This window comes from Glandiceps talaboti, chromosome 13 (assembly GCF_964340395.1).
Source record: "Glandiceps talaboti chromosome 13, keGlaTala1.1, whole genome shotgun sequence".
Classification (NCBI taxonomy): Eukaryota; Metazoa; Hemichordata; class Enteropneusta; family Spengelidae; genus Glandiceps; species Glandiceps talaboti.
The window spans coordinates 7,258,961-7,275,011 of NC_135561.1; the positions used below are offsets into that span (position 1 = coordinate 7,258,961).

Below are 16,051 nucleotides of genomic sequence, written 5' to 3' on the forward strand. Positions count from 1 at the left end.
GAAACATATTGGAGGAATTGAAACATGACAAACCAACAAACAAATCTATAACACAGACCAAAGAGATTTGACAAATAATCCTTTTTATTTGCCTAGAAATGAAATATTACAATACATGATGTTCACATACTAACTTTCTCCAGAATGTCCCTTTTCTGGGATCTGTGAGTTTCTTTGAAAGCTACCTATAAAATTGTTGAACTCGTTCAGCAAACTGCTGTCCATGAAGTAGCCTACATGTACACTTGAAGGACTATCACTGCCACACTATCCTACCTGACATTTTGATTTTTTAAATTTTCACTATCGTTCCAAGTCTGTCCGACTCCTATTTCCACGAGTGGATATTAAGCCATGCCCTGCCATACACATAACGTGTGTAAAACATTAATTAGCATACATTTGAATAAAATTTGATGTACATGGGTGCGCAAGTCTTATGTACATATATCCTGATTGCACAATTTAAATATATCTAATTATGCATTCGACCAACCATGGTCTATGATGGAATGCCATTCAAACCAGGTGGAAACAGGAGTCAGTGTAGACTTGAAAGGACAGCAAAAATTCAATATATCAAAATGTCAGTTAGGATAGCGGAATAGTGTGGTAGTAGTGATAGTCCTTCAAATCTACTGGTCAGCTATCAGTAAAGTGTAAGTGAGACTGACACACTGCCCTCACCTGTGCAATACAAAATCTCTGGCCATAGAGATGTCACAAAATGCATGTTCACTCTGTCTTTAAAGTTACAAACCAAGAGATCTATCATTGGATAGCATTGAATTTGAGATGAAATCTTTGCATTCTATGGCCGGCTCTCCTATCACACAATGCTGTTTTCCATTCATGGATCTTTCATAACTATCTCATAGATATCATTATAACTGATAACATGTAAGAACAGAGTGGTATGCAAGAAATGTACAAGTCATTCTACCAACAACAACAGTAGCAATGTTTCTGTCACCTACTGACCAACAGAAAAATCAATCCTAAATTTAATTCCAGTAAAAGAACATTCCATCATTTCATATAAATCTCTTAGAGACACTAAATGCTAATATTCTACATTCTGCGTCTAAACTGCAGTAAGGAATTGGATTGTTGTGTCAAGTACTGAGGAGCTTCATTCTGCGTGAAGTAGATATTACTGTTGCCATGGCAATGATGGTATCCATTTACCACTGTTGCCATGGTAACTGGCGGCCATTTTGGTTTGGCTGCTACATTTTGTATCTGTGGTAGCTTAGTCCAATCACAATACTGAGAGACAGGTAGACATTTTGTAATATTGTAAACATTGTTACATCACTATTCCCCACTGGGAACAATTATTTCTTTCCCTTTCCTTTTCCTTTTCCCTTTCCTTTTCCTTTCCCACTGTCAGATTTTTCCTTAGATGCAGTAGTAGCCTTCTTCTTTGTATCTTTTTTAGCCTGTGAAGAAGAAAAGTTAAATATTTGTGATTGTAACATAGATTTGAACACATGACTAAACATTGGTGATCTACTCTCTGGAAGGCTTTCTATACATAAAATCAACTATTTACTGACACTGTAGTTTTCTACCTAGTGGTCTTTCTCTGTATCAGCCTCTAGCCCCAAATCTGTACATCGATGTGGTAATACTGCATAACTGAATTTGTGAAATAGAAACTGAGCAATGTGAAGGTACAGTCAAAAACCTGCTTGAACCATAGACCTTCCACCAACGTTGGTGGAGGGTCTATGCTTGAACTTATGATACAAAGTTAGAAACACATTACACTTCAGTAAACATGTATTTTGTTATGAACTGCAGAGTGACTATTAAACACTGATAGGAGTGACTGAAGAGAAGCAAGCATTACCATTAACTAATCCAAACACTCCTTAAATCTGTATCTGCCTTGGCTTTTACTTGATATTTGGAAAGGTTTTAGGGTCAGTAATAATTGCATTTTTAGAAATAAATTGACTTCACTCATTTCACTTCTTGAACATCATCCATTACCTGAAATACATTTTATCTACCTAGGCACGGAAATGAAATAACAAGGTCAGAACCATGACTTCCTCTTCATGTATGGTCGATATTACAAAAATCTGCCTTGTTCACTTTTGACCCTATGGCAAGAGCTAACTGCTATTACAGGTACCGAGATTCAGTCTTGCTTATTAAATCCCCATAATACATTTCTTAATAAAGAGAGAGAAATAAAGATTTATTTTATCCAATTATACCTTTATCATAGCATCCTTTGTGACATCGTCGTCACTTTCAGCTTCACTAAGTACTTTCTCTCCTTCTCCTTCCTCCATGGCAAGTTCACCTTCTGTTTCCTGGGCAGCACCACGTTTTTTCTTTGGTGCAGTGACCAAAGAGTACGGAGACATGTGAGCCTCTTTATTGTAAGTCCTAGTAAAGGCAGCCTTTACCTGAAATGACACAGTAATCATATTATTACATGCTTCAATATACATATGCAGTTCTCAATTTTGTTCTCAGATAGAATTTCACCACCTAGGTACATCATTTTAGATCTCACCTAGGTACATTATTTTAGATCTCAGATAGAATTCACCACCTAGGTACATCATTTTAGATCTTATAATTTTACCACCTAGGTACATCATGTTAGATCTCAGATAGAAATTTACGACCTAGGTACATGTACAACATTTTAGATCTCAGATAGAATTTTACCACCTAGGCATGTCATTTTAGATCTCAAATAGAACTTTACCACCTAGGCATGTCATTTTCGATCTCAGATAGAATTATGCCACCTAGGCATGTCATTTTAGATCTCAGATAGAATTTTACCACCTAGGCATGTCATTTTCGATCTCAGATAGAATTTTGCCACCTAGGCATGTCATTTTAGATCTCAGATAGAATTTTACCACCTTGGTACATGATTTTAGATCTGAGAGGCGAGTAAAGCTGATCTTGTCCATCGGCATTATATCAGAAAAAGCAGTTTCTCGTCAAAATTGCGATATTTGCAAAAACTCATATTTTGAGCGGATCTAAATCAGTTGCCATGTAATACGTTGGAAATAGTAATAATCACAAAACTACACAGATTACGCCTACTTACTTTGGAGTTGATAGAACTCATTGGATCTCTTTTGCCTTGAAATTGTCCAACTTCAAGTATAGAATCGAAATCATCTTTTTGTAGATTGTATTCATCTAACAAATCAATGACATCTCTCACACCTTCTTGTTCTTTCTCAATAAGAGGTTTGGTTAGAAAGTTCCTGAGATGTGGTATGTACTGCTGATTGAGTTCAGCCTTACTGGATGATGCACTAATAGAGAAACATGTCACATTTCATTGTCAGTCCATTTGTGGTTAGAATGAATTAAAATATACCATATCCTGGTTATCAGATAAACAAAAGATTACATAGTTTTAGCCACTAGGAGTGCTGTTAGGAGGAAGCTTTTGGTCAGGTAGTCTGGGTCATGATAGTTGATAACTGTCCACCTTATCAAAAAGACAAAAGATTGTAGACTTTGGCCACTAGGAGTGTTGTTCAGAACCAACTTTTTGAGAAGAGGGCTATGAAAGTTGTATACTGTACTATCGCCACCTTTGAAAAAAACCTTCACTTTCTAGTGTTTCATGGCAAAGTTTGATTGCATTCTTGACAAGTCAAAGTAGTATTCTGCTTACTTTGTTTCAGATCACACTATTTTTAGAAACGTAAGTAATTGCTTAAACACAGAGGTGGGAAGCAGGTAGAGTTTGCAATATACTTCCATATATAGAATAATGTTGATGGGGAACCTTGATGAAATACCTGGGGTACACAGGTAGATTTTACCTACTGCCATCCCTAACAATAACTTAGGATTGAAATAACCTGATTACAAATTGACTTACCTTAGCCTCATGTGTACCTGTAGGGTTTGTAGGAGTCTGTCATTTTTATTTGTTGTTGAGTGTTTACCAAGCCAACTTGGAAAGTTTACCATGAATGACAAACTACCTTGCATAGCTTCACCAGGTAGTACACTGGCAAACATTGCCTACAAAGTAATCACATCAAGCACGATTGAGTTATAAATGAAATGGTATGAGTTAATTCAAGGAAAAGTCCAGTCAGACTTATTTCTACCTTTAGTACACTTGTATTGATTACTGCTATCAACTTAAAGGAAAAGTCCAGTCAGACTTATTTCTGTCTTTAGAACACTTGTATTGATTACTGCTAAGAACATAAATATTAAATTTCAGATGGCACTATTTTAGTCTCTGTATGTCTCAGTTGTCAAGTTCTATTACTTCTACATACTCTGAAAAAGGCCGGGTATATCCATATCAATATGCTGTGGTAGAAGGTTCTCTACATTCTCTTATTGAGGGCGCTATAACGACGCTTCTATTTAGTGTACTGCCGTCAGCATCATCACTTACCTGTGTAGGAAGAAGACTCCACCTTTGTTGTGTTCTTATCATTTTATCCACCAAGTCACCATCACTGATTCTATCAGCTGCTTCGCTCAATAACTGTAAATGTCGTTTAATATCACCTCTGAAATAAACAAGAGAATTTTGTACGTTGAGTCTTGAGGGCATCCTTCTGTGCAACACTCACAAGGTAAAAAAATAGCCAACAATTTTGCAGCACATGATCATCTGACTGTATAGCTTTCTGTTACATTATCACTGGCTTCATTTCTATAAGCATGACTGCAGAGAACATCGCGAGCACTCATGCAATATCCTGTTTATGCCACATTGGCACACATGTATCTTCAGGGTTCTGTTATGGAACTAGTAGTATACTAACCTTGCATTGACTGGAGTCACTGAAACATAATTCTCTTGTACAAAGAGTGGACCAATGGAATAGTCATGGAAAAATAAATCTGATTTGTCTGCCATACTCATATGTTTTCTTTCCTCACCAAAACAAAACACTTTCCTAACAACGTCAAATGGACCCTACAAAGAGAAAGAAAACGAGAAGTTAAACATGTACCTGTATACTGTAAACCTAGATATTTTCGCTACTAGAAAATTTGGCGATTTTAGTTTTCAGATAGTTTTAAAAGACTAATTTTTACTCATGACCAGACTGGTACATTGTGTTCATGTACAAGAAGACATTTTAGTCACTACATATTTTTCAGATTTTTGTTTTCCAGTGAAATAAGCGAAAATAATTCTCAGGAAACTTTTCCAAGTTTACTGTATGTCTCCACACAGTATATAATACAACACACTATCTTTCAAGTGGAAGGCACTGTCATTATAATTTTGACAAATTGTAAATTTTGAAATTTTCAAATACATATCTATATCTATCCAAGTATTCAAAGTGGATTGACCCTCTGAGTGTTCCCAATAAAGGCTTGATTATTTTTCTAAATTTTTTCAAAAAGCAAATAAAATATTCAGTTTCATAGTACTCACCAATTTGATATCTTTTCTGGCTTTTTCCGAATCTTCTTTGACCTGGTCATATGTTAATGACTTTTCACTGGCACTCCACATATTCAAATTATGAATTACCTAAATAGAATAAAAAAACACAAAATTGTATTACTTGTAAAGATCAGCAATATTTATAATCAATGTTGAACACTAGCATGTTAAAAAAGTAAGAAAACTTAATCAGTGTTTATACATACTATTGGTATTTACACCAGATTGCATACATGTATGCAAATGATATGCAAATGAGTGGACATTTAAGGACAGTCCGCTTATGTGTACAAAATCACATCGATTAAAGTTGTATTTTCTTTTCTAGAATTTGTTGGTTTTGGATAAATATATGCAATGATAACAGATTTCTAGCCCTGACCCAATAATGCTTGCATGCCAGTGTGGGTGTTTGGGACATTAACACTTGTGTTTGAGTGACATGGTGGGTGTTTGGCACATTTACACTTGTGTTTGAGTGACATGGTGGGTGTTTGGCACATTTACACTTGTGTTTGAGTGACATGGTGGGTGTTTGGGACATTAACACTTGTGTTTGAGTGACATGGTGGGTGTTTGGCACATTTACACTTGTGTTTGAGTGACATGGTGGTTGTTTGGCACATTTACACTTGTGTGGCAAACATAATGTCAATCTAAATCTGTCAATCACTGCTGTACAAACACAAGATTTTTGCTATTATAGTTGACAGTGTAGTTTTGTCAGGAAATGAGAGATACATATTATGGGTAATATGATCAAAGGAGAGACACATCAAATGACCATTGCCTTCATCACCTACCTGTCGTAAATCCTGATTGGTTGCATTTAGATTAAAGTGACCAGCTGATCATTGCCTTCATCACCTACCTGTCTTATATCCTGATTGGCTGCTACTATCAGCTGATGCATTGCAGGGGGTGGTATCTTGATACCTTCCTTAAAAGCTAATGACATCATGGCTCCCTAGTAACCATAAACAAAAGATGTATCCAAGGTAAATACAGTTGTGACATACTCAATAAATGAAATCAGTATCTATAATGTTTTTGTTATATTTGTAGCAAGCTATTCTCAGTTACCTAGACTCCCACTGATCGATGGGGGCTCTACTACCAGACCATCCAGATGAGAATCTGGGGAAACATGGTCCAAAGTCGCCTGCACTGAAAGTCACACAGTACATTTCTTCCAAGTCATGCAAAATGGCTTACAAGGCCCGTTTGTTGTAATTAAAATGTATCAGTTGCTTGAGACATGGCAACCTGTTATGAAGGTACCTAGATCGTTCAACCTGCAATGTTGGACTTGAAGTATCCCCCCCCCCCCCCCCCCCCCCCCCCCCCAGTATGCACTGCTCTTGGAAAGAGATCCAGTGCAGGTGACTTTAGATAACGCTAACAATAACACACAATTATTTTTTGTTTCACCTTAGAAATTGCTGAATGACCTATGTAAGGTAGACAAAAAAATTGATGTAACATATCCACTTACCTTGATTTGTTCAACTCTTGGTCTTTGAAAACGTAAATCAAAACAATAATTAACCAGAGATCGGATTTTGGGATGATTTCTATCATTACACATACAAATTATTGGAATTCTTGATCCTTTGATGAGCTGAATCAGTTCCTATGTCAACAAAACAAACAAAATATTTAATCAATATCATCCAATTTCATTCTAATAGGTTCTCAATATCGATACGGTTCAAATGTGTGGATTGATTTAAAAACTTGTTCTGGAATGATTTAATGGTCCTGGCACAAGTGATCAGGGTTGCATTATATTTGTACATCTAACCTGCATGCCTCCCCTATCTTTTTTCCAGCCATTCCATCAACTAACCTGCATCCCTCCTCAATCTTCATTACCAGTCATTCCATCTACTAACCTGCATCCCTCCTCAATTTTCATTTCCAGCCATTCCATCAACTAACCTGCATCCCTCCCCTATCTTCATTACCAGCCATTCCATCTACTTCATCCATAACCAAACAGTGTTTATGTCCTTTGTTTACTTCACTTGTACCGCCAAGAAAATCAACAACAGTTTGGTTGTTTACAGATTCAGCAACGACTTCTTTCAAACTTCTTTTACTTCGTGTATCACTTGCATTCAACTCGACAAAAGAAAATCCCGACTCCTGTTAATATTTGAGAAGAGAAGAAAATGATTTCATAAATACTAAAAGTTATCCTCTAATAATAAAATCTCTTAAAAATTAAACATCTGTTTAATATAACAAACAATTAAAATAAATAATATCAAAACTAGGCAAAACCCTTAAGTTCACGCAGGGTAGATTCATTTGACCAGCTGACTCACGATGATATTGTAGATAGCGCCCTCTGCGTGGAGAATGCGCAAAACATGGAATGCACATGCGTAGTCATTGCGCCGCAATGCATTCTTGTCGCATAGTATATAGGACATGCATGTGTACTAGTCATTGAGCCACTGCACAGCTGCTGTGCGAGCTATGAACCTGCTTGGTCCAGGATATAGTAAAAATTTGATAAAATAAAATGTTCTTGATCTATAAAGGGGTTGATTAGTCTGAAACGTCAGCTAAAACTTGACATGGACATTTTATCATAACATGTTAACAAGTTGTTACAACAAACTCACTTTCATGTCCCAAAATTTTGTATATTTTAAAGACCCTAGTAAAAATGGGAAAATCCAAATTTTGGGAAATAAAAGATAAAATCTAACCTGGCATACTAATTGTGCACTGGTTGTCTTGCCAACACCTGGTGGTCCGGACAACAACGCTGCTTTGAATCCAGAACCATCCTCTTTGTTCATATAACCTAAATATTATAGATCAAAATGAGAATAAATCAACAATTTTATCAAAATATGACATCTACACCGAAGACAAACCAACATATTCACATGTTAAGCCAGCATATATAAAAATTGCACATTGAGGGCGCTCTTCCCTTCACCATGTTGTTCACTCTGTAAACTTTATTGAAGGAAATTTATGAAATAATTTTAAAACTACTAAACCTGGATGAACCAGTCGTTGCAACACTACAAAGTCATTAATTGAGCTTCAAGTGTGCTTATCTCCCCCCCCCCCACAAAATATCAGTCACTATGGTTCTGATTATGGATAATTATTACATAAAATACTAGTGAGCAGACATGCTACTGGTATTTGCACTGTAAAGCAATACTTGAAACATTCCTCCTTATGTGTATTCTAATGAGTATGCAAGCATTGCGTATATCAATCAATATATGGTGTACTGTGCATGTTGTTGTATTAATTAGATGATTCAAACACAAACAGTACTGTACATAATATGTACAGAACCCAGTCATGAATGAATGCTAGAGTGGTTATTCAGGGTACTTGCACTCATGCTTGCAGTGTTTTCTGTTCCACTTTCATTTGCTATGATTGTGAAAGTACATGTACGACCACAGCAAACACTGTAAGCAACTGGCACTCAAGTGAAATGGAGTTTTGCGCTAGTATTTGCAATACTGAAATGCAAATAATGGGATGGTAGCGGGAGGGGGAGAGGGGGTGTCGTATTTTACCAGATTAAATCAAGCAGCTAGAGAGAACAGAGATAGAAACTGACCTGGTTTTTTATTTCCAGAATGTATTTTGTGCCATTTCTGCAACCAGTTGTACAATTTCTTCACGTTGCTCTTGTCGCCTTGCTGACCTATGATTTGTTTGAGGCTCTTAGGTTTGTGTTTGTCAACCCACAGTAACACCTCTTCTGATTGGTCAGTTTGGCTATTTTTTGCTGGAGGGCTACTCTTTTTAACCAATGGACTTTCAGCTTTTGATGTGGATGGCTTTGAAGGCTCGTCGTACGTTTGACTTTTCCTTTTACTTGGTGTAGACTTTGTGGGCTGCAGACAAGGAAAAAAATGTGAAGTATGTGGAAAATACAGGCTAAACATTTTTTTGTTAATGTTGTGTTTGTTGAAGACAGCAAGTAAAAGTATTTTTTACATAAATAAGGGTTAGATGCAACAATGTCTGACTTTTGGAAAATAAAAAATAATTCTCTCTCATTTACTCTGGCTGGAACACTGTAGACTGATTCGCCATTGATGGCACTCTTTATCACTTACTCATAAATTGTAAGTGACTGAGTACTAAGAAGTGCCTATAATGATAAGTTTTTCGAGCTAAGTTGTTGTGAAGTTTTGAAATAACTCTCTCACCTTCTCTGGTTGAATTGTTGGTTCGTATTTGGATTTCTTTCCTGGTAATGTTTTTATTAAATTCAACAAGCCATCCTCGTCAATTTGTTTTGTACCAAACTGAGTAGCCTGTACAAAATATTAAACATAGAAAAAAAGAAAATGGAGTGTTATGTACAAAAGACGAGATATGAACTGAAAACTGAGTGGTCTGCAGGAATGATTAGATGTACAACATAATGAAACATACGTATGAAATTGAGTGGTCTGTAGGAATGATTAGATGTATGACATAATGAAATGTATGTATGAAACTGAATGGTCTGTAGGAATGATTAGATGTATGACATAATGAAATGTATGTATGAAACTGAATGGTCTGTAGGAATGATTAGATGTATGACATAATGAAATGTACGTATGAAATTGAGTGGTCTGTAGGAATGATTAGATGTATGACATAATGAAATGTATGTATGTAATTGAGTGGTCTGTAGGAATGATTAGATGTACAACATAATGAAATGTACGTATGAAATTGAGTGGTCTGTAGGAATGATTAGATGTACAACATAATGAAACATACGTATGAAATTGAGTGGTCTGTAGGAATGATTAGATGTATAACATAATGAAATGTATGTATGAAACTGAATGGTCTGTAGGAATGATTAGATGTATAACATAATGAAATGTACGTATGAAATTGAGTGGTCTGTAGGAATGATTAGATGTACAACATAATGAAACATACGTATGAAATTGAATGGTCTGTAGGAATGATTAGATGTATAACATAATGAAATGTATGTATGAAATTGAGTGGTCTGTATCAAACATTAGATTACAACATAATGAAACATTCAAGACTGGTAAAATACACAGAAGAGCTCAAGAAAAGATTAGCTAAAAAAACATTCCTTGTATGAGACAGGTACAATCTCCACAACAATATACCCACATAGTGTACAGTGTACCATAGCTGTATGTATGTATGTATGTATGTATGTATGTATGTATGTATGTATGTATGTGTGTGTGTGTGTGTGTGTGTGTGTGTCTGTCTGTCTGTCTGTCTGTCTGTCTGTCTGTCTGTCTGTCTGTCTGTCTGTCTGTCTGTCTGTCTGTCTGTATGTATGTATGTATGTATGTATGTATGTATGTATGTATGTATGTATGTATGTATGTATGTATGTATACTTCATTTTACTGGAGTTCAATCAAGGCTGCAAGAAATAGCAATAGTCTAATATTATCCAATACTGCGACATAAATGACAAAGTGATGAAAAAAACCAGATGATGTTCAAGAATTTAATTTCGTATTTGCACCAAAATTTTCAAGTAGATCACCAAAGCTTTCGGTAGGTATCCATCATGGTTTCGTCAGTGTTTTCTGAAGTCATGGTGCATTTGTGACTTCAGACAATTGTCGCAAAGTCTCGGAAGTTGGTAACATCCTGAAAAGTTTTGAAAATTTTGGTGCAATACAAAGTTAAATTCATAAACTTAGACTGAACATTTGCACAGATGAGTTTTCATGATGATGTTAATGGAATTACTCACCTTTGATATTTTACTTTCACCAGGTCCTCTTCCAACCACAACATATGATGTCTTTTTACTAACATTACCAGTCACCTTACCACCATACCTCTCCACTAATTCCTTGGCTTGGTCACGTTCTAGTGACTCTAAGATACCAGTTATGACAAATGTCATACCCTCCATACAATTGTCAGCTCCCTGTATAGACAATGGCCATGAAAAGATAGTTTTTACATAAACACGATGAACACATTATTTTTGCCAGAGTGGATTTTTGTGACAGATGAATTTAGTTACAGATGAATGTAAGGTCAAAAAAAAAATTTGTTTCCAATAACACCCAATTTCAAAACAGGGTGGGTAGGTAGGAATTTTTTTATTTTTTTTAATTTTTTAAAATTTTTTTGGTCTGGTTCAGGTTGTTACAATATAGTCAACAGAGATTTATCAGCAATGTGTTTGTACTATCTGTATGATATGTAGAAGATATTGTAGGCTACACTGTATTCAGCCATGTTAGTTTGATCACAAAACAATAATATCACCAAACCTCAAAATCAAATATCACAAAACAATAATATCACCAAACCTCACTATTCCCCCCCCCCCCCTCCCAAAAAAAAAAAAAAAAAAAAAAAAAAATTAGGGTCAGCAGTGAAAAAGTAGGTTGGGTTGGGTTACCAGACCAAACAATTAATTTTTTTGGCCTAATCTGTCTACATACAGCACTACATCATACTATCACAACCTGAAATACTTACCTCTGGAATTTCTTTTGATCCAAGTGCTCTAGGTCCTTCTCTGTCTAAATAAGCTCTATACATAGAACCTTTTCTTTTTAGTTGGCCGCCTTCATCATCTTTGCTATCAGGGGAGGTTGTCTTTTCAGCAGGGCTTGTTGTTTCTTTCTTAACTGCAGGTTTTTGTGGTGTTTCTTTGATAGGTGTTGTTTTTTCTACTTTCACTGATTTGGCCTTTGTAGGACTTTTGGATTTGACAGGCGACTTAACAGGTGTATCAGCTGCAAGAATTTTGGCACTTTTCACTTTTTCTGCAAGTTTACTGGATAACCCTTTCTTGGCTGTTGTGAAATTAAGTATTACTTAATAAGTTAATAATTCTGATAAATACATAGTATTGCTGTCTAATACAGCTTTAGGTGTAGGTTCACTAATATTTGTTCTATTTCTAGTTAATTATTGCTCAAAATCTATTTGTGATATAAATTTGACCATTACTTGGCAAATTATAGATTTGGCATGTTTTCATTTATTATCTGAACATTGATACTGTATACTGTAGATGCTTAGCCCAATCTGATTAAAATCTGATGTAGTGTACACTGCGTGGTTTCTTTTTGGCTGTTACGTTTACTGTCGTTTGTTCTTTTTTTGAGCACTCATGTATTTTAATCAGATTGATACCTTGCCATGCTGGACATGCCATGTTAGTATAACTTCACTTTATTTTGTGAGGACACCAAGCCATATTAGGCTTAGTCAGTTAATCCCTGAACATTCCAGTAAGTATTCCAGTAGGGGTATTGTGACTTTTCCATGGACTTCAAAAGATGACCATGACTGTAAATGGACTATGGTATCTCATAGTTGCATAATTTGATACAACTTCAGACACCAGACCGTGGACAAACGGCAGCAGTTACAAACAGGGAAAGTAAACAACTGAACTGGATTAATATCACCTGGTATTTCATGTACACATAAAGAGTCCATAAAACTGTTCTTATCAAACCATGGTATGTCTCTGTAGTTCCAACATGCTGAGCCAAGTGTTATTAATCCAATTCATTCAATGTTTACGTTCCTTGTTTGTAACAAGTTTTGTTCATCCACAGACTTGTGTCTGCAGTTGCAATATGGTTTTACCAATTTAGTTTTGTTTATATTTTGGACAGGGCAAGTCTTTGTTCAAAATATTGTAAAACTGAACAATGTCAAAGGTCATACGAACCTTCTTGACTAGATGATGGTGTAGATGATCTGGATGCTAGTTTCCTAGGAGACTGCCTCCTCTCTGGCTCTTTCTTGAAGACCTGTGAATATGGAATTTCCTCAGGGTTTTTTTTCGACGATCATTTCATATCTTTCATTTTCCATGACTTTCATGGAATTAAAATCTTTTCCTGGACTAAAAAAAAGACTTTCAATAAGGACTTCAAAATTTCAGGACTTGTGAGGAAGAACCCTGGACTGAATGCATTGCACAGAAAGTGACATATAACATATTTACCTTAGAAACCTTCTTCTCTTGTTCCACCTCATCTAACTGTTCCAATGTTTTCATAAAATCTTCATCATCATGATCTTCAGTTTCTTTCTTTGGTAATTTTGACGAACTACCTTTTTCTTGAGGCTAAAATGGATAACTTTCTTGTTATGATAGAGTAACTATTTTTGTATAGAGGATGACAAATATGATGTACACTGTACACAAACATGACAACAAAGAACCCAAGAAAAATTATTCATAATATTACGGAAAGTGTTTCTACTAAAGTATCAACTGCCATTTATAAATTTTACATTTGATATACACCATATATAAACATGGGTTTCCGAAAAAAATGTAATTTGATAAACAACTCAACTTGTAATTTTTGATATTTAATTCACCTTTGACCTCTACTGACCTTTAACCTTTACACTCCAACTCACCTTTGGTCTTTTGCTGGGTGTTTTCTTGGCAGATCTATGTACTGGTGTAAAGCCAAAGAAATCTAGTGCTGTGGTTGGTGTTAGTTTTGCTGCAGGCGATTCTTTCTTGACAGGTTTCACTGATGGTGTCTTTGGTGACACTACAGAGGGTTTCTTAGTTTTGACTGGTAACACAACATCATCATCATCTGTAAACAGAAAATGTAAACATTTAAAGTGCATTGCAACAACACATTTCACTTAGGAAGTACTTCCCTAATAAGTCTTATCCTTGGATGAATTTATTAACAAAAAAAGTTGTTAACATAGAACAACTACTAAATGAGTATGATATTAATATTTGTTGACATTTCATATTTCCTTTCAAAACAATGACCCATTGCTACCAATATTTAACTACCATTGTCTCTGTGATGTTACAATTTAATTGTTGTCATCATCATCGTCATCGTCATCGTCGTCATCATCATCATCATCATCATCATCATCATCATCATCATCGTCATCGTCATCGTCATCGTCATCGTCATCGTCATCATCATCATCATCATCATCATCATCATCATCGTCATCGTCATCATCATCATCATGACTTTTGTCATATATCACCATTTTTGATTTTCCAACCAATCTTGTCTTGTTATCATTCTGGTTGTTTTAATCTTCCTTCACATCTTTTTCCTTGTAATCATCATCATAGCTGTTGTTTTCGTTGTCGCTGTCATCAAATTCAAAACTTTCACTGTCTTAAACATCATCATTAAAATCAACTTTACCTGAGTCAGGTATAACTGTGATCTCGTCTTTCTTGGACTTCACTAGTTTGCTATTAGATTTATGTTTTACCTTGACTGGGAAAATATCTTCATCAGAATCTACAACACCAAAACATTGTTATAATTAGAAACCTGGTAAATTTCCAAAATGAAAATCTTCTTTGAATTTCACCTAAAAGAACACTTTCCAACATATTAATGATTCCAGGAACTGTCTTTACTACACAGATCTACTGTGTGAATACACTTATGATAACCTAACTTTCCTGGGAGTCCCAAACGAAATGAACCACTGGTAGAACTGGCACAGACCTATAATGCCACAACCCTTACAGCTTTTTCTCAACTCCCTGGGGAGCATAAAACCCATACTGCCACTAGACACACAGGGTAAATATTATCTCTGTCCTTCCAGGTCAGCATAATTTATACCTCTGGGTTGACATAACTTAAGTGATTCAAACTTTCTATAATTAAATACAAATGGCAGTAGAGTGAAGATCGGATGAACAATGTACAGATTAATACCTCTTGTCCTTTATTCATCAAATCATCATTTCTCTACAATTATTACCTGAATCATAAATAACACCCTTCTTTGCTTTTATCGATTTCTTGGATTTCTTGGTCTCTGTGAAATCCTCTTCCCCGGAATGACTTCCATTGCTAGCAGTGGGTTCCAATCTTTTCCTTTTTCCCTTATTTTTGGATTCTTCTTTCTTCTTTCCTGGTTTACTGGTATGTCCGTTATCCTTTGCCTTGCTTTTAGTTGAACTTGATCCCCCAACAGCACCAAAGAAATTCCGTATATCCTATATGAGATGGATGGACAAACAGGTTGGTGAATTTGATACTAAAAACTTTTTGAATGAAACACTAACAAAGATAATACCTGTACAAGGACTATAAACATACTAAATTTAATCACACTGGAGTATGGAATGGATCTGCAAAGCTATGCATAGACCATTAGTCTCCTCTAAATAAATTAATAATACATCCATGATCCAGGCATAGATAAGGACGTACATAGTTACTACATAGTGATGGTGGTGGGATTAGGAGTAGGGGTCTCTTTGATATTGACTTGTTCATGAGAATTCCAATAGTCAATGATTTTTTGTTACCCGAAATCTATCAAATGAATATTTAACACTGTCAAAGAGCTACTATACTGTGTGTATATCTTGGTTCTTACACATGTGATGTCATTTTGTAAACATTATGCATGATGACATGTGGACTTGAATTGCGGCTCAGTTTTTATGGATAAAAAGCTGAGATCGAAATGTGATGACATCCTCCTGTGACGTCTGAGCTCGGTGTATGGAGCTTTATTTTTCGGTACTCAACTAATTGTAAGCTCTTACTCACCATACTAGAAGTGTGTATTTCAAAACATCATACTCCGTGAATCAGCTGTCATGTCTACTTCGCGCCAAAA

General features: G+C 35.7%; 1 protein-coding gene across 1 annotated transcript; it reads right to left on the reverse strand.

The window, feature by feature from the left end:
- Positions 1-120: 120 nt before the first annotated feature.
- Positions 121-16,040, reverse strand: LOC144444156 (replication factor C subunit 1-like). Its single transcript, XM_078133568.1, has 21 exons — positions 15,982-16,040; positions 15,182-15,419; positions 14,608-14,706; positions 13,832-14,019; positions 13,407-13,529; positions 13,128-13,209; positions 11,918-12,237; positions 11,175-11,354; positions 9,631-9,738; positions 9,033-9,312; positions 8,149-8,246; positions 7,370-7,576; positions 6,924-7,061; positions 6,300-6,395; positions 5,417-5,515; positions 4,791-4,945; positions 4,415-4,532; positions 3,881-4,026; positions 3,089-3,302; positions 2,229-2,423; positions 121-1,442 (listed from the first exon to the last, which is right to left on the reverse strand). Exons 1-21 carry the CDS (start codon positions 15,982-15,984, stop codon positions 1,338-1,340), a joined length of 3,192 nt encoding a protein of 1,063 aa, XP_077989694.1. The 5' UTR covers positions 15,985-16,040; the 3' UTR covers positions 121-1,337.
- Positions 16,041-16,051: the final 11 nt, after the last annotated feature.

Coding starts and splice junctions, on each gene's coding strand:
- LOC144444156 (XM_078133568.1), bottom strand. Junction 14,020..14,607: donor CACAGTTATACCTGACTCAG/GTAAAGTTGATT, acceptor TTCTGTTTACAG/ATGATGATGATGTTGTGTTA. Junction 4,946..5,416: donor CCAGAAAAGATATCAAATTG/GTGAGTACTATG, acceptor TTCTCTTTGTAG/GGTCCATTTGACGTTGTTAG.